Here is a 25,427-nt window from a genome sequence, read left to right on the forward strand (position 1 = left end):
CAACACCCTGGATGCACTGCACACTAGGTCTGTGTGAATAGAGAACTATTTGATTCAGATTAGGCCAATTCAGAGGGCAGCGATTTGATTCAGTGATTTAGATTGCTTTTCTGAATTGATTTGGCCATATCGGCTTTGGAAAATTCGGCACTGATTTTGAGACTCTGCCATACAGTATAATGGGGAATCAACTAAATATCTATAACTTTTATCATTTTTTTGGCTGATTCAGATGAAACATGCAGGGACGGTAGCCCCTTCTGAGGGCATGAAGCCTGCCAAGTTTCAAGGAGGTATGTGCAGAGGTTTCTGGGAAACTTCACCTCAAGATGCTGACAAGGAAAATTTGTAACATGGGTCACACTTTGTGTGTTAAGGCACAGGGGGTTGAAAATTGCAGGCCTGCTAAGGCCTGCTGCAGCCATGAAGCCTGCCAGCTGTCAAGGAGATAGGTGCAGGGGGAGTCTGCATTCTGGGGCCCTGCACCTCCCGCTGCTGACAGGCAAAACTCATGACATGGGTGCTTGTACAACTGACTGTGCATGTGTTAAGGTGCACCCTCACTGGCACTGGGACCTCTGCACAACATGGTAGTGTGCCCCAATGAGGGCTCCTCCTCCCCTACAGCCTCAGTTCAGTCCACCACTTCACATGACAACAGGTAAAATAACTTAGTGACTGACTGAGCACCAGTAGAACCAGCAGCATCTCAGGTAGGCAAACTGACAAAGAGCTCTTCCTTCCTCTCAAGTAGGAGCTGTTTCTTCTCTAACATGTCCGTTAAGGTGTGCCCTCACTGTGTGACTCTGTGTATGTGTATGTATTTGTGTTAAAGTGCACCCTCACTGGAGCCTCTACATCAACATGGTAGTGTGCCCCAAAGAGGTCTCCTCCTCTGTACCTGTTCTGCTACATCACCCTTCCTTCCTCCCACCCCAGCCGGTCCCTCACCTCCTGATGCCTCCATTTCCATTTTCACTTTCTGGCTTTCTTGCCTGCATTCCATGTTAGGCCAGCCTCTGGCTTCTTTACTATTCCTTCCATCCAGGACCAGCAAAAGCTGGCATCCCAGGCAGCTAAGCTGAGGTCACCTGGAGCCTCACAACTCCACTGCAACCAGCAAGCCTTAGGCCTGTCAAATGTGTGACAGTTCTGGGCTTTCCCCAGCCATGACTATGTGCGTGTGTGCATGCATTAGCTGGAGGTTATGGCATCTCCTACCCGCCTTTCACCAGGGGATCATTGGTCCTGGCATTTATGGGGCTGTTGTGCCGCCAGCAGTCCTACCAGGCCTCCCTACCCTGGCAGGGTGCAGTTTTAGAGGTCATGCCCAGGACTTGGGGCCTCCTCCTTCCCCATAGCCCCAGCTCATAATTCCAAGTTTGTCCTGGAATGGGAGCAAGCTCAGCAGGGACATGTTGTTCCCCTGCTGGCTGGTGATGTAGTGAGTGGCATGCCCTCTCCAGCTGAGAGCAGGGCATTAAGTGGTTTTTAAAAAAGGAAAAAAGGAAATAGGTGCAGATGGAGTGAGGAGGGTGGCACTCAGTCCATCTGCAGGTGGAGCTTGGGTAACTCCAGCAGCGGGAGGTTCACTTTTAAGAACATGAGCTGCTCCACCAAACCAGGATCTAAGCAGGTGCCGTGGGATGTCACTATGTCCCCAGCAATGCTGAACACCCTCTTGCTTGGAACACTGGTTGGTGGACAGGACAGGTGTTGTGGAGCAACCATGGCCAGATCCTGTCATATCTGGCTGAGGCTTGCCTAGTAGGCCAAGGGATTGTAGTCCAGTGGCTCTATGTCCTTGGTGAGATGGATAGCCACTGAACCCTGGGTGCTACAACCCCAAGACTGGAGTCTGGTATGTTTGGACCCCAGCACTGAAGCCATGCCCTTGGCCCAAATTGGCAGTGGCTATCGTGGAGGAGACTGGCTGGTGCTGGTGCCGGTACTGGGAATGCTGTCATGGGAAAGTGGATCCCACTTTTCCACATCCCTTCGCCTCTGCCCTTCTGCCTCCCAGACTCTGTTGACCAGAACCTGCAGCCAGTGATCAAGGGTTTTGGTGCTGCCAGTGCACATGCTCCCCTTCACCTTCGGGTCACACACACCCGCCATCATGTCAACTGTACTGGACTGCAAGGGATCCAGCCGTCTCCTGATGCCCTCCTTCAGCCACCTCACTAGTGCCTGCACATCTGGTGACAGTGGCTTGGCCCAGCCAGGAACATTGATCCCCTTAAACTTAGCCATTTTGTTCTCCAGTTCCCTCATTATGGGGATCACCTGGCTAAGGAGTCATAGGGAACCCTGAGGGTCTAGGTGGCCTTGAGGAAGGGCTTGAAGACTGCCAAGATCTGGGAGATAGTACCCCACTCAGTTCTGTTCAGGGGACCACTGATCCTGATCTCCCTGAGCAAGGCCATCTCATGGATGGCCTTCTGTTGCTCCACCAGCCTCTCAAGCATCAGGTATGTGGAGTTCCACCGCGTCTCCACATGCCGCATAATTTTGTGCTGCAGGATGCTCAGCTCTGCCTATTTCTCCCACAGCATCTTGTCCCCCTTGAGGCTGCGGTGGAAGAGCCCACCACCTTCCTGCATTTTGAAATGAGCTGGCTCATAGTGATAGTGGCAGTGCCATCACGAGCAGCCCTGTACCCCTCCAAGGCATCTCTGACTATGAGATGCAGCCTGTGTGCCACACAGTGGATGCCAACAAAGCATCACAGATGGCCTTGACTATATTGGCTCCGTTGTCCATGACCATGAACCCGCAGGTGAGCTCAGCCTGCCCATCGAGCCACCCCTGTATCATGCGGCTCAAAGCCATAATCATCTCCCTTGCCATGTGGGACTCATTCAGCACCTTGGCTTGGAGGAGAGCCCACAAACATCCTGACTGATCACACCACTGCCCTGTGAAGGAAACATAAGTGTGATCACCACCACAGCTGCTCCAGATGTCAGTGGTGAAGTGCAAGGCTACCTGCGGCCCTGCCTTGAGCAGCTCCTCCCTCAAGTACTCCCTGCATGCCTCATACAGGAAGGGCACCACTGTCCTGCTAAAGGTGGTGCCTGCAGGCACTTGGTAAGATAAGGCCATGAGTGCCATGAGCCACCTGAACCCTGGCCACTCAACTAAGGAGAAGGGCTGGCTATCCAAAGCAGGCATCTCCCCAATAGTCTGGGTGATCTCACTTGCCTTGGGAACATGCCCCCATCTGTCTACAGCTTTTCTCCACTGCTCCAGGGTGGCCCATCTCTGCTTTGGGGGGGATGGGGACTTTGGAACAAGTGGGGGACTTCCCTTTGGGCATGTCTGCACTGGTGCCAGGCTGAGCAGGAAGAAGGGCAAGGGGGTGCTACCTCTTGAGATGCAGCAACATCGCCATGATGGTGAAGTGTTTCACTTCCTTGCCCCAGCTGATCTGCATTTGGCAGTGGTGGTAGATAGCATACTTGGGATCAACTGCCACCTCAGAATGATCCCACACTACACTACTCCCCTGCTTCTGGGTTGAGGGTGGGGATCCTGCCATATCCCTCTCCTCAGCAGGCTGAGGCACAACAGCAGGAGGAGCTGACTCAGCTAAGCAACTTGCCTGAACTTCCACAACCTCCTCAACCTCCTCTGAGGTGCTGCTTTCCAGAGAAGGAGACCTGGATCTAGGGGAACTTTGAGAGGTATGAGCACAAACTCAGATTCCTCCTCGGTTCCCAGAATTGCTTTAGCCAGGGTGCTCAGGTCCCCTGGTTTCAGCTCCAGCTCCTCCTCTGGCAGTGGGAAGCTCATGCTGGGAGTTGAAATTGGGGTAGAGGAGATGGTCATTCTGCTGCTGGTGCCTATTTCTGGAGTTAGGGGAGGTGGTACAGGTGCAGGGATATCAGGTACTGCTCCCACCTTCTTGCTTCTACTGCCAGCATAAGCCTCATGGCTGCTTGAGAAGAGGATGCATCTATTTTGTCCCTCTCCCTCCCCTGCCAAGAAGACCTGGCACCTCCCTTTCCAGCATGCTTCATATTAATCTTTCCTGTGCTGCAAAAGGTGTGTCTGTCCGTCTTACTTCTTCTGAGTTGTGTGGTTTCTTCACTCTGTGTTGTGTGTGAGCTCTGCTATGATCATGATTTATAATTAATAACTAATATGCTGTCTTCTGTGCTGTGATATATGAATTAGGAACATGAATATGTGACTTTTTTCTTCTGTGTTGTATGTTTCTTCACTCTGTGTCGTGTGTTGACTCTGCTATAATGATAATTATTAATAACTAAACTATATATGCTGTCTTCTTCTGTGATGTGCTATTAATGTGAATGTGTAGCTACTACTGTTCTTCTTGTGTTGTGTACCTAAAATAATATATCTTTCTCCTCCTTCTTCTTCTAGGACTCTGAGTTGTGTTGTGTGTGTTAATCTCAATCTGAATCTCTATCTGACTTCTTCTGTGTTGTCTTTAGTCTGTATATAAACTATTAAAACTAACTATAACCAATAATATTAATAACTATATACAATCTCTTCTTCTTCTATGAATATCTGACTTCTTCTATGATGTGTGTAAGTGTGAAATCCATGCTTCCCTGCACAGTGATGGATCACACTGCCACAGAAATCTCTGAGCTTTCATTTTTAAAAGTATTGCAAAAAAAAAAAAAAGAGAACAAATATAAATTGCAAGAAGTGAATTGGATAAGTAGAGAGATTCTAAGCTAAGCTAAGCTATATCCTATCCAATCCTTTCTAAGAACAAAAAGGAGCAGGTGGCAGACTAGGAAGCCAACCTTTCTGACACTCCTGCTCAGAACCAACTCACAAAAGGCACAGAAAGCCTGCAGACAGAGGCTTTTATGCTGCTTTTATGTCTCTCCCCCAGACACTGTGATTGGAAGGGGACTCAGGGAGAAATCACACTCACTGGCTAGCTAGAGATGTCAGTCCTTCCCACCCCTGCTCCTCCTCCCCCCACTCCCCACTTCCTCTCCCTCTTCTAAGTTTCTGTTTCCTCTCAAAGACTATCTCCGAATAACTGCATCTCTTCTGAATCAATTCAGAAAGGTTTAAGCTTGAGCAATTTGATTCAGATTCAGAGATTCGACCTCTGAATCAGGCTGAATCTTCGCCAAATTGAATTGCGAACCGATGCTCCTCACTGCCCTACTGCACACCCATCAGTGGGCTGGGGCACCAGGTGCAAGAGGCACTGGCCAAATACTTCTTCCTGCACTCCCCACTGTAACCAACCTGGAGAGCTGCCCACAGACAACCCCTCCCCGACCCCCATCCAGCAGCACGCTTGCTGCAGGCATCTCATAAGAACACTTTTTATTCCCCTCATATCAAACAGACCCTTCTCCCCCCTCCAACAGACCCCTGCCCCTCCCCAACACATGGACCCCCTCAAACAGAGGCCCTCTGCCATCCATCCCAACCACCAATAAATCATCCTCTTCCCCAAGCAAATTATTCACAACAATGTGGGTTGTGTGGGTGCCATCTAAGGGTGGGCAGCCATGGGATGGGGGCACCCAGGGGGTAGAGCCTGAGCAGGGCCATTCCTGGGAGGGGGGCAAATTGAGCAACTGCCCTGGGCCCCGCATTTTGTGGGGTCCTGCGGAGCCAGGCCGACTTCGCATCCAGCTACTCACTGCCCCGCCCCACTGCCAGTTCCAGGTCCCACACAGGCTGATCTGCCCTGGGCCCTGCACCCTACTACAGTTATCAGGGCCAGCAGGGTGCCCATGTAGAGCTGGGCAAGTGGCAGGGCTGGACCTAGGTGGGGGTGCTGAGTGGTGGGGGACCCAAGGGCAAGGGCTGGAGCAGAGGTTTCTGGCCTATGGAGGTGGCACTGGACCTCTGCCCAGGCCCATGAAGGGGCTGGCTGCTGGGTGGTGGGTGGCTGCCTGCTAGGGGCCAGGCAGGGTTACAGTCAGTGGCAGGGCACTGGGAGGCATGAAGGCAACCACCAGGGCCAGGATGATGTCTAGCACTCAGCATTCAATCTCCATGGTCTTCACTGCCCTGGCCACAACTGCATCCAGCTCCCACAGGGCCTCTATGTGCTCCCACTCCAGGGCCAGGAGCTGCACCCTGAATTCACAGTCCACCCAGTCCCATGCATCCTCACGAGTGATGTCCTCTGCCCACCACACCCATGCATCTACCAGACAGTCCTCTGCAGCCAAGTCTGGTCCTGGGTCCCCCTTCTGCAGAGCTGGCACATCCGCAGGGCACTGGGTGTGGGTGGCAGTAACTCTGAGGCCGCATCCCAGCTGTCGCCTTCTTCCCACATGCAGCTGCAGAGCTTCATGAGAAAGAAGCTGTTTGTGAGAGTTTACAACATTTCTGAGATAAGATGTTCTGTACCAGGGATCCGTGGACTGCCTGGCCTCAGAATGGGGGTTAGGCATGCACAGATGCCCAGGGAGCATGGTTAATTGGCCAGACAGGTCTGGGGGCAAACAGCAACCAGCCAAACCCTGTGTCCCCACTCACTCCCAAGGGGCCAGAGGGCTGCTGGGTGCTGGCTATAGGCACCCTGACTGCCCCCGTCTCCTTCCCAGGCTTGGACAGGTCAAGTTCCTGACAGCACTTGCTGCCACCAGCTCCAGATCCTGCTTCCCTTCTCCTGCAAGCCAGCTGGTGTTCTGTGCTTCTGCCAAGGCCATGGTGCCTGGGCTTAGGAGACTTGGGGCTCCTGAATGACTGAGACATGGAGTTGACTATGCCTCTCCCCTCCCCCCCAGGGAGCCTCTCTGGGAATGTGCCCTGGGGCCAGCCCCATCTTGTGACTGCTCTGGCATCCCAAGCATGCCCCTGCTGTGTGTGTCCTGGGTGCGATGCAAGGAGCTATTTGCACAGCCTGAATGGTGCCCAACTCACTATGCCCTGCTGCTGCTGATGGCCATGGTGTCCTAGGTGCATCTGGCATGGGACTCTGAGCTTCAGTGGTGTTGGGGGCAAGCCTGGGCTGCCCTGCAACCTCTGCTGCGGCCTGGAAGACTAGTTGTGGCTGTGCTACGTGTCCCTCCCCACAGCCAAGGAGGTCATTGCGGCTGACATCAATGCGTTCCTTGGCATGTAATAGGCCCATGCCCACCTAGCTGCAGGGGCATAGGCTGCTCAATAAAGTTTTACACTGTCTCCCAGTTCCCTGCATGCTGTGTGAGATGGGGCCCAGGGGAGTATGGCTGGGTCAGGCAGGAAGGAAGGCAGGGGCAGGGGCAGGGGCAATAGCCAGGGACAGGGGCCAGGATGGGGAGGGGCTTACCACATCGGTGGGGCTGGCCTGTCCAGTGACTCTGCTCATTCCCAGCTGGTGGTGACAGCGTGCGGCTCTTGGTGGACTCCTCAGTCAAAGAGGCACAGCATGCAGGTGCCTGGGCAGGGCCCCACCCCCAGGAAGGAGCTGGCACTTCTGGTGGCCAGTGACGACATGGCTGGCCACAACTCACAGCTGGAGCTGAGGTCTCAGAGCTCTCAGGGCCAGCACTGGCCCAGGCTCCCTCAGCTGGTGAAGGCTGGGGGGTGGGAAGCTCAGTGGGATAGGCTGCTGGCATCCAGAGGTGCTTCCCCTGGTTACACATCAGTACAGGTGCCTGGCTGAAGTGGGGGCTCAGGCAGGCCACCCATACTGTAGTATACAGCACGGCTGTGGCCTGGGTCCAGGATGTGAGGATCTCAGTCAGCTGCCACATGAAGGTCATGGACTTGGGGGCACTCTCTGACCAACAGTTGTGGTCAGAGATGGAAACCCACTGTGCCTGCAAGACCTTGACCTTTATGTGGCACTGCTGCACCAGCCAGTTGTACTCACATTCCCACATCTGGCCTAACAGCCTCTTGTAGATATGTGTTGGATTACCCACCCCATGTGAATTGCCACTGCACCTATGCCTCACCCTATATCATCACATCACCAGTCTCCTTCATTGACCAGTTGAGGCCTTGGGTGATGGTGTGGGCAATGATGAGGCCATTGGGGTTCCCACACTAGCTCTCCAGGCTGTCCCTGTGTTGCCGGGCCTGGGCAGCTGCCTGCAGTGCCCAGCGCAGGGGCACGGTGCAGGACTAGGAGCCGCATGGCAAGGCAGTGCTCCACAGTACCTGAAGGCTCTGAGCAGGCTTCTAGGGGTTGACTATAGGCAGCTGGAGCTGACCCCAGTGGCCAGGAGCTGCCTGCACCTGTACCTGGGTGCTGGTGGGCCTGCAGCACCCTGTACGGGGGGTGGAGCAGAGGCCAACAGTTGTCTCAGGCTCCCTTCACATGTGCCCCAGGCTTCAAAATGCCTGCAGGCTTTTAAGGGCCTAAGGATGGGGCTGCCAGAGAGCCAGGCCAGCCCTGGGGCAGGAGAGGCTCCCAACCCCAGGGCCCTGGGGCTGAGCTCAAGCTGACTCCCTAGTGGCAGGGCTGACTGAAAGCAAATTTGCTCCCAGTTGATGTCTACACATACGTTACTGCACAGTACTTACTTGCAAGTAAATTTTCTACTTGGATTTGCAGGTAGCAAGTTTACTCACAAGTAGCAAAGTTTACTGTGCAGTCAGCATGTGAATGTGTAGACATGCATGCTTACTGTGCAGTAAGCTGTGCTACTGCACAGTAAAGAGTCTCTTGTAGATGCACCCACTGATTACCAAAAGGTATTGTTTGAACCAATTAATGATGTAGAATTGATTCTCTAGTGTTCTTCAGCTATCTACACTGCTTTGCTGTGCAGATTTCCCACCTGCATAGGGAAATACTCTGGTAGTAATCTCTGTAAGACAGCAGGCATGGTCAGGCAAAATGGGCATTTCCCTATGGAACAACAATTCTCGAATGACAGCCCTGACTCTAAGAACAGTGCCTTGTAACATGGAACAGCGGTCTTTATGTTGCTCTGTCTCATGCTGGGGACCATACTAGCAAATACCAACCTATGACTAGAAAGCAAAACCTTCACTCATGTAAAATCACCTTCGCTTACTTCCAACAGCCTAGTGCTGAAGACATTTTGGCTTCTGGAGGACTTGGACATGTAAAAGCTATTCAGTATTCATACTATTCTGTAGGAGTGAATGGTCTCCTAGGTCACGTGGAGTTGTTTTTGATCCCTGAGTAGACAACTCAAAGACACAAAACAGTATATAATATGAAACAGTGCATGGTCTTGTTTCTATCAGAAAAAATAAATGCTTGCTTGTGAATGAATATAACTATCTGTGTGAAAGTAATTGCCTACCCCAACATCCATGCAGTCAAAAACAGTCTTGGCAAAAAACCCAGACATGTATGAAGAAAATTGTAAGTGGATTTTGGTGACAAGTTCATGAATAAGTTCTCCCATTTGACCAGCTCTAATTATTGACTTCCTTAAATAAATGCTACAAATTATTTTATATGGTTTCATGTAATTTGCAAAGTTTTAAAATTTGAGCATGTCAAGTTTGAATTAGATGAATATTTATCCTTTCCTATCCTTAGCAAATTATCAAATTTTCTCCATTGGTATTTTATAAATGAAGACATGTCATGATGGCTCAAGCACTAGGCACTCACAGCCAAATACAAAGCATAAAATCAGCTACTGCATGAGTGATATCATATGACATAAGTAATATTTTAAAAGCTGGTTGCAATTTTCAGAGATTATTTGGATATAATGCAAGAAATTAATTTTCTAGGAAATAGTAGTAAAGCCTTTTTCCAGCCTCATTTTCAATATTTTACCACAAAAAGAAAGGAGGATGAGAGGTGATGGAATAGAAGGAAGGAGAAGATTGTAAATTAATTCATTCAAATTTGAGCCTAAAATTATATTTTTATCACAGTTCTTTCCAATGCAACTAAATGCCACTTATAGATAGGGTAACCATATGGGACAATGTGAAATCTGGGGCACTGCAGCCCCCGCAACCTTGTTACAGGCTGCAGGGAATCAATGGCCCATTAGTAACCCATTGTGCTTTACAGTCAAAAGTGTTAACAATCACCTGCGAGGTAACAATTAGTGTTGATGGTCATTCCACTAATCAAGCTGGCCTGTTTTCGGCAGTTGTCTGCTAGGGCTTCTTATTTCACAGCTCTGTCTCTCTGTCCTGTGCCTGGGACACTCATCTTAATTTTCTCTGATCAGGCAGGACCAGCCTATGAAATCTAGGACTGAAATGTCCCAGTCAAACAGGGCCTATGGTCACCCTACTTATAGAGGAAGTAAATAATCATAAATTACAGTCTAGAAAATTCAGATGGTACTGAAATTATTACCTTGCATTGGCAAGAAGACCTGGAAGACTTACCAGATTTTTTCCATCTCTCTTGTATTGGGTTCTGTTAATTCTGTTAATAAAATGGTGCTTAGTTTACAAAACCCAATTTAATGTCACGGGTCATCCCTCAAATCAGTGGAATACCTTGTAATTTGTAGTTATTCAACAGCTCATTCAGTTAGTTGAATAATGAAAGTCACCTGCTTTGAATCTACTTGCTTAACCAGCATCTTTCTACCTAAATAAGGAATTATTTAATTAGATACTAAATATTGTACAGTTAGCTGTTCAGAACAATAGACATTTAAAGCATTACTGTTTCCTATTGGCATCCGGAAAGCCAAATTATATACAATTATCTGGAGAGAAGTCAGTAATTAAGATGGAATTGAATATAACCAATATTCCTTATTCAAAACTGATTTGGAAAATGGTATTACTATACATTCCCAATTTGTATATGGAAGGTGCCTTGAGGAGGGTGATATATCTACCTCAGGGACAAATAAAGAAAGACCTCTGGACTCTGTGTAGATAATAAAATATGATTGGCTTTTTAACTCAGAATTGGTATTTGGAGGAGAGTCAGGTTTCTTCTCTTATTATGCAAAGCTTGTTGAAGTCAGTAAAGAAATTCCTATTGACCTCAATAACATTTGGATAAAAAACCTACATCTAAAGAAGAGGAAAATGTGTCTGGCTAAATGGGAGAATGAACTAGCACAATATCAATGAGTGGCATATATAACAAATACATGTACTTAATTTTATATATGATTGCTTACATAAGCAGACATTTTCCCACCATAACATGCAACAGAATACAAGAAACTGAAACCTGGAGCTATTTATTTTCACTTTCGTAATTAAAAAAGACACTACTTTGATGCCGAGGAAATTCAACCTTCCTTTACTCAAGAGAGTTTCATTGTATTATTGGATATGCTTTGGTCTGACACACAACAAGTTTACAGCCTAATAAGCTAGTTTCTTTATCAAGTAAAAAAAATATTGTACTGTGCTTGTCCTTCTAACAGCCTACAGGTGTCTATCAAGGAACTGAATGTATTGTTGCATATATTTAAGTCTGGCATGACAACAATATGCTGTATTTGTGTAGCAGGTTAATTTTGGTTGGAGGTGTTTGGTTAAGTTGAATCCAACATACTTCATTTTATAGTCTATTTTATCTGATAATCTGAAAAAAATAAGTATTTTATCTGATAACTGCACTGGCTCTTGTTTTCCTCTTGCTACCTTTATTCTTTTTTCATTTCCTTTTGTAACTGCAGTCAAACAGCTTTTTTCAAATCTTGAAGTCAAGATTTTCCAAAGTGGCAAGTGATTTTGGGTACCCAGCTAGAGTTTCCCAAAAGGAGCCAGAGCATGGACGTTTCAAATTGAGATATTAAGATACCTCAAATTGAGCCAAAATCCTTAATCACCTTTCACTCTTTTTTTCCTTCAAAGGAACTTTGTATTTATCATATCAGCCCCTGGATAGTCCATTTCCCTCACACATTATATATAGCCCTGGTTATCTGGTAAAGGAGCAAAAGCTATAATTTGCCTAAACATTTGGACCATTTTTTAAATTGTTAGGCAGTTGAGCACTTTTACACACTACTTATTTATACACAACTAAATCAGGCTCATTTAACTTGCTCCATCCTACTTCTAGTCAACACAGCTTTGTATTTGTCTTAATTAACCTATAAACCAAATATTAAAACAAACACTAGTAGATTTTACAAACAGGAATATAACATAATAACTTGTGGTAATGTTTTCCTATGGAGCAGTTTGCTTGTTTGGGATTGGAAAAGCTCTCTCAGAACCAGTATTCAGAGACAAAGATGTGCACATTGACAATATTACGATGAGAGACAACCCCACCCATGACGTAGTTCATCTCCAGTTTCAGGATAGCATGGAAAGGTCCAACAATGGGCTTCACCTGGCGAACAACACCTGTAGTAAAAACAAAATAAAGTTACTGAGATTACTATACAAATCCAAATGGTGAGAGATGACCTGTAGGTTAGATCAACCCTTGGGCTACAGTGGGCATGTCTACATGTGTGCTTTAATCCGCATTAGCCTATTTTAATGTGCATTAAAGCACTGTTTCTCAACCTGCGGTACATGTACCCCTGGAGTACATGAGACACAGGCAGGGGGTACACAGGTGCTGCATTTTGGTCTTTGCCTGCTTGGGCCAGAAATTCCAGCCACTGCCCCTCCCACTCTGTCCAGTGCACTGAAGCTTTCACTCCCCAGTGTGCAGGCTACTTTGTCCCAGGCCACAGTGGAAAAAGTGGGACTTGGCTCATGGCAGTGCCACAGTAGAACTTCTGGTTTCGCTTTTGCTGCGTCAATTGGCAGGGGGCACATAAGATACCAAAGGTGAAGAACCACTGCATTAAAGCATCACCAAAAAAACGTGCTCTTTAGCTAATGTGCCTTTCTCTAGTACCTCAGAATAAAGGTACTGGTTTTAATATGTATTACATAAAGCATGTTGAGTGTGTAGAAAAGCCCAGTGGACCAAATTAACACAGCTCATGCCTTCCTGGCCTGGACATGGCAGCTGACAGAGGCAGCCACTAGATGGCTGGCCTAAGGGATGTAGGTTGCCAATCTCTGGCCTAGAGGGGTTTAGCCTTCCATTATATTAAGGTTTAAACCCTCATCATTGGAAATAAAGCTGGGAGTTTTTTTTTTAATGGGTGTGTTACTGGATATGTTTGCAAAAATACATGTGGGATAGTCAAACATTTCACAAATGCTTAAGATTCACAAATGCATTTATAGATCAGGTCTTATTTGTATACATAAAAAGGGCTTTTTGCATTAGCAGATTATCCTAATATTCCTCTAATATTCTGACCAGCTGTAATTTCTATACATATATTATAGTGCTGTTAATAGGCAAAATTCTGAACATTGCAATTAGCAATATTTTTCTTCACTTTTTATTCAGAGAGATTCAAATGTGCACCCACCATGCCAGCTATTATTGCAAAAATGGAACAGAAGACTTTGAGATAAGTAAAGCAGTATGCAGCTATTTCTAGAGAATATATAAAGAAATGGGTACTTCCACCAGAACACCAATATACAATTTGACCAAAAATGGCATATTACATTCCATTTGGGCAAGCAGAAATTATAAGGAATGCTCATTAATATCTGATAAAAGAATCACTTTTCATTAAAACATTAAATTATAATGGGCTAGATGAGGGGTGGGCAAAATGCGACCCATGGGATGGATACGGCCTGCCAGGCCATTCTATCCGGCCTGCAATGCCTCTAAAAAATTTAGAAAATTAATATTGATCTATCCCTGGGTGCCTGTCATGTGGCCCTTGATGGCTTGCCAAAACTGAGTAAGCGGCCCTCCACCTGAAATAATTGCCCACCCCTGAGCTAGATTATGATGCACATTACTAATGACAGCAATGGGACTTCGACATAAGCAAAGGAATAAGGAATGAGAGTAAGAATATTAGAATTCAGTACAAGTACATTTGACAAATTTGAGTTTTAAAAATTACCATATTTACTTAAATACAAGATAAGGTCCCATCCTCCCTTCCCCCCCAGGTGGCATGGAGCAAAAAGCCCTTTGTCTTATAATCGCATACAAGAAAACATCATTAAATACACCAAAAGCAGCATGCATTCAGCAATGGAAACCAACTATGACATTGATTAAATGGCAGCAACACTGAGCATGACCATAAAACACATGGCCCACACTGGGCAAACATGTTGATGAGAATTTTTGTGTGTGTATCCCTTAAAAATAGTGGAGAGTTACTCCCCACAGGAGAGAACAGGCATCATGCCATAAAAGACTGCAGTACAAAGCTGGTACTCTGAGAGACCAGAGCAAATTTCGACACCTTCCCCTTGTGCCAAAAACACTGAAAGAACTTTTTTTTTTTCTTGTGTATGTGTGTGGTCCTCAAAAAAACAGACAGGTATACCCCACATGGAAAATTGGCACTAGGCATGGAAGTACTATAATAACAGGCCTGCACCAGGAGGCCAGAGCCAGCCCTGACACCTTCCCCTTGGTGCCAAAAAACAGATTGACTTTTATTAGTAAATGTTTAGGATTGTGAATCCAAAAAAGATGACAAAGCTGGTAGGGAAATACAGATCGCCTGAGTGAGGGACTAACAATAGAGGGATGGGGATGAGGAAGGGAATGCAACTAGGTTACAGGAGATACAATTTGGTCTTAGCCATTTGATCTTAGCCATAAAAGGCTGAGATGCTAATTAGAATCCTATATTACAAATTTTATTAAAAACATACTTATCACCCTACAGTTTCAAAGCTACACATATTGAGCAACCTTGTTTTACAAAAACTTCATAGCATAGAAACACTTACATACCAAGAACAATCAACTACATATATTAAACACTTAAACAACATTCATCAACTTCCCGCAGAAAAACCAAGCTCTTACCGATGGGGTTGTGCCCCTTACTGGTCCCGTGCAGGCAGGGGATGCGTCGCCAGGGCAACACAGTGCTGCTGCAGGGAGGGGGAGCTGGGCTTTGCTCTGCTGCAGCAGTCGCCAGCCAGTGCTGCGACCTGGGTCCTTGGCCCCATAGCCCTGGCAGCTGGGGGCTTCTCCAGCAGGGCTGGGAGAGCAGGAGCTGTGGACTGCAGACAAGGGCCACTAGCAGGGCTGGGGGGTGGGGCGCTGTGGGGATTTTTATCAGAAAATTTGCTTTTTTTTTTAAATCAGGAAAAATCAGGATCCCTGCTTATGATCATTCAGGACCTACAGCCCTACCTTCCCTGTTTTATACCTCTGCATGAATCCTTTCATTCTGATGTAATGAATCAGCAGTTGCCACACCCATGGACTCTTCAAAGAGGTCTGATATACTCCCCATTTCCTCAAAATTGGAACTGTGTGAAATCAGGTGATATGCACTGCTTTGCTTTCCCTCTCCCTCCATTACCACCTTGCATATCGCGGTTATATATGTTGCATAGAAAAACAATCCCAAATCCAGGAGCCCCCATCCCCCCACCTCTCTTGCTTTTTACTATTTAGCTCTAGCCAAACTTTTTCTTTTGGCGTTCCAGAAGAACATACATATTTCCCTCTGTACTTTTATTATCTGCTGCAACACCAGTGGGACTACAATTCCTGTGTACAGAATAATCAGCAGTGGAACAGACTTAAATCCTGCCACTTTTCCAGCAAAGAAGAGTGTTCTTCTAGACCATAACCAAAGTATTTGCCATAGCCTCGCTGTCACCTTTCCCCAAGCTGTATTACCTTCGGCATCCACTAGGGTCCCTAGCATTCTGATTTCTCTCTCTCTCATTTGAAAGCCCAACTTTGCCAAGTCCCTCCAGCTTCCCACTCCTATTACTGTGCTTTTTGTTTTATTTAGTTTACCCCCATCACTTCTCCATACTCTGATGTAGGCTTTAGCACCCCACCCACCAAAAGTCTATGTCTAACTACTGTATTTATATCATCCACGTATAGTATGCATTTTACCTCACTCCCTTCCAGTATCTTTACTCTGCTTATGACCTTGTCTTTTCTTATTTTGTGCATGCTGCACACAAATAGTAGTGATGACAGGGGGCACCCTTGTTTCACTCCCAATGGATTTTAAAGGTGCCGCTTATGTGCCCATTAATTTAGACTTGACTCTCCGCTTGTCTATAAAATAACCTTATCCGACATATACATTTCTCTGGCAGCCCCATTTTTCCTAGCATCTCAAGTATGTAATCCTGATCCGCTCTGCTATAACTGTGTTTATTTTCCTTTCCTGGATTGGGACAGTGCATCTCGGATCACTGATTGGTTCATAGATAATTCTACCTGGTACTGCACACACTTAGTTTTCATGTACAATCTGTGAGGCTTTTCCTCATCCTCAAAGCCAGTGTCTTGGCTATTCATTTAAAGTCAATATTAAGGAGTGTAATTGGCCTCCAGTTTTTCAGGAGTTCCTTCTTCCGTTTGTTAAGAGTAAGAAGGCAACACCTCTTGTAAAATCTTTCACTGCTTCTCCTGTTTCTGCTATTTTCTCAAATACTTCTGCTATATCCTTCCCCACACATGCTCAAAACTTCCCATAAAATATCATAGGCAAGCTATCTGTTCCTGTTGATTTCCCTCTTTTAAATATTTTTAAACACTCCTCCACTTCTCTTAAGCTCCTCTATGTCTTCTATCTTCTTTGTTTCTTCCTCCTCTACTTTCTCTTCCATCTCCTCCACTCTTTATACACTGATGCTCTTTTGATCCCTTTTTCTGCCTTTAAGGCAAAGATCAGGCTTTCAATGCCAATGGGACTCTACCACAAAAACAGTTTAGTGTAGTCTATCTGAATGAGATGTATGATAGTATCTACTGAGCACAGTCCCCCTCACCACCAACTCTTGTACAAGTCACAGTGACCTCTACATTAAATACATTTTGACTTCCTCGTCACTTCCACAGCTGAGCTGCATCTTTCTTTTCCACTTCCAATGATTTGTTTCTTCACAAGCCTTAAATGTCTAGCAAGCATCACAAAATGGGGCCCCAAACAGATCACTCAGAATTCCTCAGTTGTCCCCTCTCTCAGCCTGGTGCATATGATTAGTGTGGCTCCACCATCCATGAAGTGAAGCCAGACCACGTTGCCCTGCATCTTATCTGCATATACACCTTTGGAGCATTCCAGGGCTCAAAACCAGAACACCCAGTTGAAGTCATGAGTGTAGGGCTAATTAGCACATGGTTCCTTTGTTGGTGATATCTGGAGCACACACATACTGAGCACTACTGAGCTGTGGGGTCACCACGCCCTGAAATGCTGTTGACTCTAGTGGCATGCAGCCCATAGTTATGTGGTAAATTATAATCCTTTGGTTTTGGACTCATATTATTGACAGTAGCTGCATCTATACAAGATGCTTAGAATGATAGAAAATTAGGGTTGGAAGGGACCTCAGGAGGTCATCTATCCGAGCCCCTGGTCAAAGCAGAACCATCCTTGACCTGATCATCCCAGCCAAGTCTTTGTCTAGCCAGGTCTTAAAAACCTCCAAGGATGGAGAGTGTACAGCCTATCTGGGTAACCTGGTCCAGTGTTTTACTACCCTCCTAGTGGCAAAATTCTTCCTAATATCTAACCTAAACTTCCCTTGTTGCAACTTGAGACTGTTGCACTGTTTTCTGTCATGTGCCACCAGTGAGAGCAGTCTAGCTCTATCGACTTTTGAACCATCCTTCAGGTAATTGAAGGCTGCTATTAAATCCCCTCTCAGTCTTCTTTTCTCTAGACTAAATAAACCCTATTCCCTCAGCCACTCCTTATAAGTCATGTGCCCCAGACCCCTCACCATTTTCATTGCCCTATACTGTACTTTACCTACAAGCCAATTTGTCCACATCCTTTCTGTAGTGGGAGGCCCATGTTGGCTAGAAAATGGTATTTAGAGGTTTGCTTTTAGGAACTGGCTTGTAGGCAAAGTAGATAAGCATTAAAGCAGGCATCAGTAATGTTTTTGGGCAGAGTACCAAAAACACCTGCAACCTCAACTTGTAAGATATTGGCATGCTAAAGGTGGACAGTCGGAGAGCCACAAGGGGTCTGATCCTTGCTGTAACAGTGCATTTTGGCCCTTTCCCCAAGGTGCGAGTGCCAAGCAAAATGCCTTTGCGTGCCACACTCTAGCATATGTGCTGGAGGTTGCCTACCCCTGCATTAGAGCAATGGTCCGGGGTGTGGCAAGTGTTAATAGGTTTCTAAAAGCCTGTTTGTGACAAAGTTTCTTTCAAGGCCCACTGTGTCTGAAGCCAGCAGACACACAGGCTGGAAAATTGAAGACCTGTACCACACTGTTCCATAACATGAGATAAGGTGACGTTAGGTCACAGTGCCCAACTTCAGAGCCCTTGGGATTTCTGGTTTTGGTGGATGGACCAAATTAGGAGACTGGTTAATAACCAAATTAAGATGTGTACATGTGATGGGTTTGTTGGAACAAAGGAATATGCTGACAGGACAGAATGTGAACACCATGACAACCATAGGGAAACCAATCAACTATGCCCAGAGATGTACAGTCATCAGAGGGGAGAGAAGGAAAACAAAAGAAGAGATTTCAGAGCAGCAAAGGGTCCCCAAGAGGGGAGCCTGAAGCCATTGTGGACAGAGAACACAACACCACCCCATCTCACTTACCCCACTGGGGGGGGTGGGAAGGGGGCTCAGCCCTCAACCTCCGGGCTGTTGACCTCTGACACTCAAGAAAGAACCACACGGTGAAGCTTGCATACTGGCCAGATGTACCTTTTTTCTGTGATAGCCCTAGGACTGGTAGATATAGAACTGGGGAGGTTATTCTGTTTGCCTTGCCTGCATTATTCTTATCTGATATTATTGTGTATCAATAAAATTTGTCTATTGTTGAATGCAGAAGTCATAGTCCGCCTGAAGGTTTGGGTCTGCCCAGAACAAGGTATCTGGGTCATAAATCCAGTGCCAACAGTGACAAACTGAACACATTATTCCACATGTGGCCTCACCACTGATGAATAGAGGGGAATAATCACCTCCCTTGACCTAAGGGCAACACTCCTTCCAATGCAGCACAGTATCCTTCTTGGCAATAAAGGCACACTGGTGGCTCATATTCAGCTTATTGTCCACTGTAACCCCCAGGTCCTTTTCTGCAGAGCTGCTTCCCAAACAGTCAACCCCCAGCCTGTACTGGTGCATGGGATTGTTCTGTCCTAAGTGCAGGTCTTTGCATTTGTCCTTGTTGAACCCCATGAGATTTCTTTTGACCTCTGATTTATCTAGATTACTCCAAAGTCTGATCCCAAAGAGTTGTAATTGATGGGAGAGCCTCATCCTGGAGGGTCATCTCTAGTTATGTCCCCCAGGAACTGGTGCTTGGACCCATGCTCTTTAACATATTTATTAATTACTTGGATGGGGTAGTTGAAAGCTCAATGATTAAGTCTGCAGGTGATACCAATCTGTGGGGAATTGCAGGCACATTACTGAATAGGGCAAAGATCCAGGATGATCTTGACAGGCTAGATTTATAGGCTGAATGGAATCAGATGAGGATTAACAGGGAGAAGTGTAGGGCTCTTCATCTGCATAGGAAGAACCTTCACCATAACTACATGATGGGTGGTGGTCCACTGGGTGGCACAGCATCTGAATGAGACCTGGGGGTCATGATCAACTGGAAGATGAACACGAGCCAACAGTGCGATGAGGTTGCCAGAAGGGCAAATAGAACCTTGGCTTGCATCAGCCAATGTCTTGCCAGTAGTTCCAGGAAGGTGTTCCTCCCTCTCTATTCAACATTGGTGAGGCCACAGCTGGAGTACTGTGTTCAGTTCTGGGCACTGCACTTCAAGAAGGATGTGGATAAACTTGAGAGGGTATAAAGAAGTGCTGCCCATATGATTAGAAGCGTGGAGGATAGGCCCTATGAGGAGACACTCTTGGAACTGAGCCTGTTCAGTCTGAGTAAGAGCAGGCTAAGAGGTGACTTGATAGCTGCATACAAGTACATCAGGGGTAAGCATCAAGATCTATGGGACCAACTCTTCAGGACGGGTCTCAAGGGAGGACAAGGACCAATGGGCATAAGCTAATAGAGGGTAAATTCAGGCTGGATATAAGAAAAAACTGTTTTCTGTGTAAGGGTCACCAGAATCTGGAACACACTACCAGCAAAGGTGGTACAGTCACCATCCTTGGAGGTGTTCAAGATGAGGATGGACAAGCACCTTGTTGAGCCTGTCTGAGCCCAATAACTTTCTGCCCATGGCAGGGGACCAGACTTGATGATCTTGCAGGTCCCTTCCAGTCCGTCAATTCTATGATTCTATGAATTCTAGCCCTACCCTCCAGCATATCTACTACTATCCCCAGATTGGAGTCATCTGCAAACTTGCTAAGGGTGCACTCTCTCATCTTCCAGGTTGCTGATAAAGATATTGAACACAAAATGGACCCCAGGACAACCCCTGGGGCACTCCACTTGATACCAGCTGCCAACTATACATTGAACCATTGATTACCACCCTCTAAGCCCAATGGTCCAGGCCAGTTTTCTATCCACTTTACAGTCCATTCATCCAGCCCATACATCCTTAGCTTTCCTGCAAGAATGTTTCAGGAGACTGTATCAAAAGCCTTGCTAAAATCAAGGTACACTACATCCACCAGTCTCCCCGCATCCACAGAGCCAGTCACCTCATTATAGAAGACAATCAGGTTGGTCAGTCATGACTTGCCCTTTGTCAATCCATGCTGACTGTTCCTAATCACCTTCTTCTCCAAGTGCATAGGAATGGATTCCTTGAAGATCTACTCCACGATTTTTCCAGATACAAAAGTGAGGCTGACCAGTCTGTACTTGCCTGGATCCTCCTTTTTCCCCTTTCTTAAATATGGGCACTTGCCCTTTTCCAAACATCCGGGACCTCTCCCAATCACCATAAGTTTTCAAAGATGATAGTCAGCAGCTGTGCAATCACATCAGCCAATTCCCTCAGAATCCTTGGGTGCATCCCATCTGGTCCCATGGACTTGTATAAGTCCAGCTTTTCTAAACAGTCTCTAACCTGTTCTTTCACCACTGTTGGCTACTCAGCTCCTCCCCAGACTGTGTTACCAGGTATAGTAGTCTGAGACCTAACCTTGCTTGTGAAGACTGAAGTGAAAAAGGCACTAAGTACTTCAGCCTGTTCTGCATCCTCTGTCACTGGGTTGCCTCCCCCATTCAGTAAGAGACCCACACTTTCCCTGATCTTCTCCTTGTTGCTGACATACTTGTAGAAACCCTTCTTGTTACCCTTCACATCCCTTGCTAGCTGCAACCCCAATTGTGTTTTGACCTTCCTGACTTCATCTCTGCATGGCTGAGCAATACTTTTATACTCCTCCCTAGTTGTTTGTCCAAGTTTCTACTTCTTATAAGCTTCCTTTTTGTGATTTAGTTTACTGAAGAGTTCCCTGCTAAGCCCAGCTGGTCTTCTGCCATACTTGCTAGTCTTCCTGCACATCAGGATGGTTTGTTCCTGCAGTCTCATTTAGGCTTCTTTAAAGTACAGCCAGCTCTTTTCTTACTGCTTGTACTACTGCACAGTAGCTCATTAGTACTGCATAGCAGTATTGTGGGGCATGAACTGTGACATGATACTACCGCACAGTAGTAATATGCTACTGTGCAGTCAGTGTCACCAGAAAGCCACGTGAGGACACTACAGCATAAATACTAAATGACTATGCAGTAACTGTGCAGTCAGCATCTCATGTAGTAAGTACTACATGTAAGTAGGTGCCAAAGTGATGCTAAAAAGCATGTTTATGGAGTACCTGTGCTAAAATTTGCAGCAGTTTCTTAAAAAAAAAAGTAACACACACTAATTGTGGATGAACAAAACATATAGACACTATATGCAAATTGGTAGAGCTATGTTTAATTTCAAGTTTATTGTTTTCAAATTTTATCTTAACTTCTATGTAACTCAGGGAAAGCAGGGTCTGACAGGAAGGTGAGGGGGAAAGGGCTGCTAGAGGAAAAAGGTTGGGGAGAAGCAGAAAGCAAATGGGCCTAGATTTATTCTCCTTGCTGTAGCAGTGGGAGGGGGACAAAGTCAAAGCAAACTTCCAATAATTAGATTCTACAGCTGACAAATTATAACAGATTCATAACTTTTCCAGATATAGAAACTCATTATTGAAGGGGTTGTCTTATAATCAGGGCTGTCTTCTATTTGAGCAAATACGGTATTCTATTTTGTTATAGCTTCATTTTTTCTCTAATCTTCACTGTCACCATGGAGTAGCCATGACCACATATACACTGGAACATAACAGTGAAGAAAGAAATGATACAGAGAATTTATCTGTATGTTTTAAGGTCTCAACCCTGCAATTTGTTCTGCTTGGGTATCCCCTGTGGCCAAACTGGATGACTACAAAACTAGTATCCCTGGGCCTAATCCTACACCAGAAATGTGAAGGCAAGTTTTGCATTTTATTTCAGTGAGTGTAGGATTCAGCCTTAACCCAATATCAGTACATGGAAGCAAATATGTTAGTTTCCAAGAGACAGCAGGCAGCTACTGTATTATTAGTACCTGAATGGCAGGTCAACAACATATAAATCTAAAATTAACTGGTAAGCATTAGGAATTTGATTTAGATTCCTCCTTTTAGATACTCTGTTCTGACATCTGACTTGTTTGGCAGTGGCATTTTATTTGGTAGGAAACATATAATTGAACAAAGGATTATTTGAGATATATTCATTTTAGATCTCAGGGGTTATGTTTCAAAAGCATATAGCACAACAGTCTTTATGGAATTCCAAAAGAATTCTTACAGCAGTTCTCTAAGAACACATTGGCTTAAGATCTGATGGTAGAGATAAACGTTTGCTTATGTAGGCTGTCAGCACCTTTTTTCTAATACTGTGATGACATTATAGTTTTGTCTTGTTTAAATACTGACTAATATCTTCAGCATGCAGTAAAATAGCAAACTTTTCACCACACTCATTTCACTTGCCATATTTAATGAATACACTTTTCTTAAAGCATCCTTTCTCCCTACAATTTATATTTTTAGTCCTCTTGGCCAGAATCCTGCACCTTGTAAAAATGATTTCTGTTGGCAGAAGTTGTACTGAAAAAACCCCAGAAGAGTCTCTTTGGAACTCCCCTCCCTCTGTGGTAGGAGGGTTTTAATAGCAATGTCTGTTATGATTGTGGACATTATCTTCTACCTACAACTGTGTGAATATGAAATATTGAATTCAGACACTTTCAGATGATTTTGACCCAATTCATTTCCTTCTTGCTTTGTCACCAATAGATAAGGGTTGCTGTTCCTACTTAATAATCATTTATTACTTAATGGACATTTTAAATTTGACATCTTCAATAAATTTGCTCCCAATGTTGGATTGTAAATTGTGATTTGTGCAGTGATACTGTTGTGTCTAAGGCTGCTTATACTTCAGTATGGAACATCTGCGAACATTATAGTGATAACATAATGCAAATGCAAAATGCATTTCTCATTTTCTCTTCCGATTCATTCTTAGGATCATAGAAAAGCAGGGTTCAGGTCACCTTGTCCAGCCCCCTGCTCAAGTCAGGATCATTCCTGACTAAACCATCCCATCCTTATAAAACCTTGGTAAAGGATACAAGAAATTAAAGTTTACTTTAAAATGAAAATGCACTGTGCACAATGTATCATTTTCTTTTGTGTGGATATTTTGAAGCTGTTTTAAAAATCAAGACTAATAACCAGGGATCCATGTTTTCCATTTCCCATAGAAAAATGCAGATTTTCCCCTTTGAAGCAGGAAACAGCAGGTTTCCCCTTTTGCAAACAGTTGTTTTCAGGCTGGTGTGCAGGTGACACTACCAGGGCTGTGGGGGGAGGTGGGGAGTGTGGGCCTAGGTAATCACCCTGTCCCTTAATGCAGAGCAGAGCTGGGTCTTAAAACCCAAGCCCTGGCTCAGCATTGCCTGGCTCAGGCGGGGCCCAAACCTGTGGTACAGACAGCAGCAACCAGCATAGACAGGCCCCACCCCATTCCCCCACACCAAGGGGCAGAGCAGCCCAGTCCCCCCATAGGCCCTTGGGCCCCCAAACACGGTCCCTACCAAGGGTGGCCATCGAGGTACCTCAAGAATAGAGAACAGTTGCTTTTAGTGCAACGGTCCCCACCACCATGAACGCTGCATGCCTCCTGAGGCTGGGAGAGCATAGCGAGCTCTTGCAGGCAGTAGTGGTGGTGTTGGCAGTGAAGACATGGCAGCAGTAAGCAGGGAGCTCCTGCAGGCAGCCACAGCGGTGTCGGCAGCAGGAGTGGGGGGATGGGACAGACACAAAAGTGTCTGGTTTCATATCAATAGAGGACAGAGGACCAGAAAACTGAACTGTCCTTCATAAAACCAGATGAATCACCACCTGTGACAGGAGTATCGCTACTGGAGTCTTTCTAGTGGTGACTCCGCCCTCCTGTTATGGGCCAGCCGCCTGCTTACTCGCCTGCCATGCCTTGATCTTAATTGATTGAGTGATGTAATTAGTGGGAGGCTGCCCACTTCATACGCCCCGGTGCCAGGGGGCGCTATCTGCGGCTCCTTTTCCTCCCCTACACCGCAGCCCAAGCCTCGCAGATGGTGCCGACAGGATTTTGACCTGGGCCTTGCTGTAATTTGGCCCTCTCCTTTGCCTCGCTGGGGCTCCTCACTGCCCCCCCCTTTTCACTCGGGGCCCCTCACTGCCCCCTCTCACTCTGGGCTGGGGCCAATGCACCCTCAAGATGCTGCGCCCTCTCTGGTGCCTGGACCCCCCACGCTACCGTGGAGTCCCTATGAGGCCTCCTCCGACCCCTAATAGCCTCACTCGGTCCTCCAGTCAAACAGTCAACACAAAAACACAAAGGCCCTGGGCTATAACATAAAACTAAACCATTCGGTCAAAACAAACATCTGATCCCTACCGGGAAAATACTCCAACCCATGGCAGCAACCAGGGGATGCTCATGCAGTCAATCTTCTCCCCTCTCTTTGCACTGGCTGAGCTCCCCCCTCCTTGGCTGCCAGAGGGGAACTGCCCTCCTGGCCTCCTGCCTGGGCTTAAGAAGGGCTAAGCCCTGCCCCTTCCTGTCAGCAGGTTTCGCTGGTTGCCCCAGCAACTAGCACCTGTGCCACCCTGATGACTGACAGCTGCGCCTCCCCCTTCTCACTGCTAGGGGTCTCTCTTGAGTCATTTCTGTTTCCAGGTGCAGGGCACCTAAGTGGTCTGCAACACCACCCTATCCCTACCCCATGAAGGAGGGCACCAGCACCCAGCCACACCCCTCAGGAGCCCCTGCCCTCCGCTCCACGCTTCCCTCAGGGCTCTCTGTCCCCACACCCCCCTCGAGGTCTCCACACAACAACCTTCAGAGGCCCCGACCCCCCTATACACCCCTTTCAGCAGCCTCTACCACCCCTACATATCCCTCTCAGGGCGCCCTGTCACCCCACACCCCTTTAGGTGCCCCTGCCTCCCCCCCACCACATCCCTCCCCAACATGCCATTCAGAGGTCCCTACCTCCCCTATACATCCCTGTTAGGTCTCCCTGCCCC

General features: G+C 46.5%; 1 protein-coding gene across 2 annotated transcripts in view; it reads right to left on the reverse strand.

Annotated features, from left to right (window-relative positions):
- Nucleotides 1-9,804: 9,804 nt before the first annotated feature.
- Nucleotides 9,805-25,427, reverse strand: part of FBLN1 (fibulin 1) — a 129,408-nt gene continuing 113,785 nt past the window's right edge. For both annotated transcript variants that reach the window (XM_019544288.1, XM_019544290.1), the window contains one exon: nucleotides 9,805-12,222. In XM_019544288.1, the coding sequence (XP_019399833.1) occupies nucleotides 12,083-12,222 (140 nt within the window). In that variant the 3' untranslated portion in view covers nucleotides 9,805-12,082. The remainder of the gene's footprint in view (nucleotides 12,223-25,427) is intronic.

This window comes from Crocodylus porosus, unplaced genomic scaffold (assembly GCF_001723895.1).
Source record: "Crocodylus porosus isolate Cpor-Errol unplaced genomic scaffold, CroPor_comp1, whole genome shotgun sequence".
Lineage (NCBI taxonomy): Eukaryota > Metazoa > Chordata > Crocodylia > Crocodylidae > Crocodylus > Crocodylus porosus.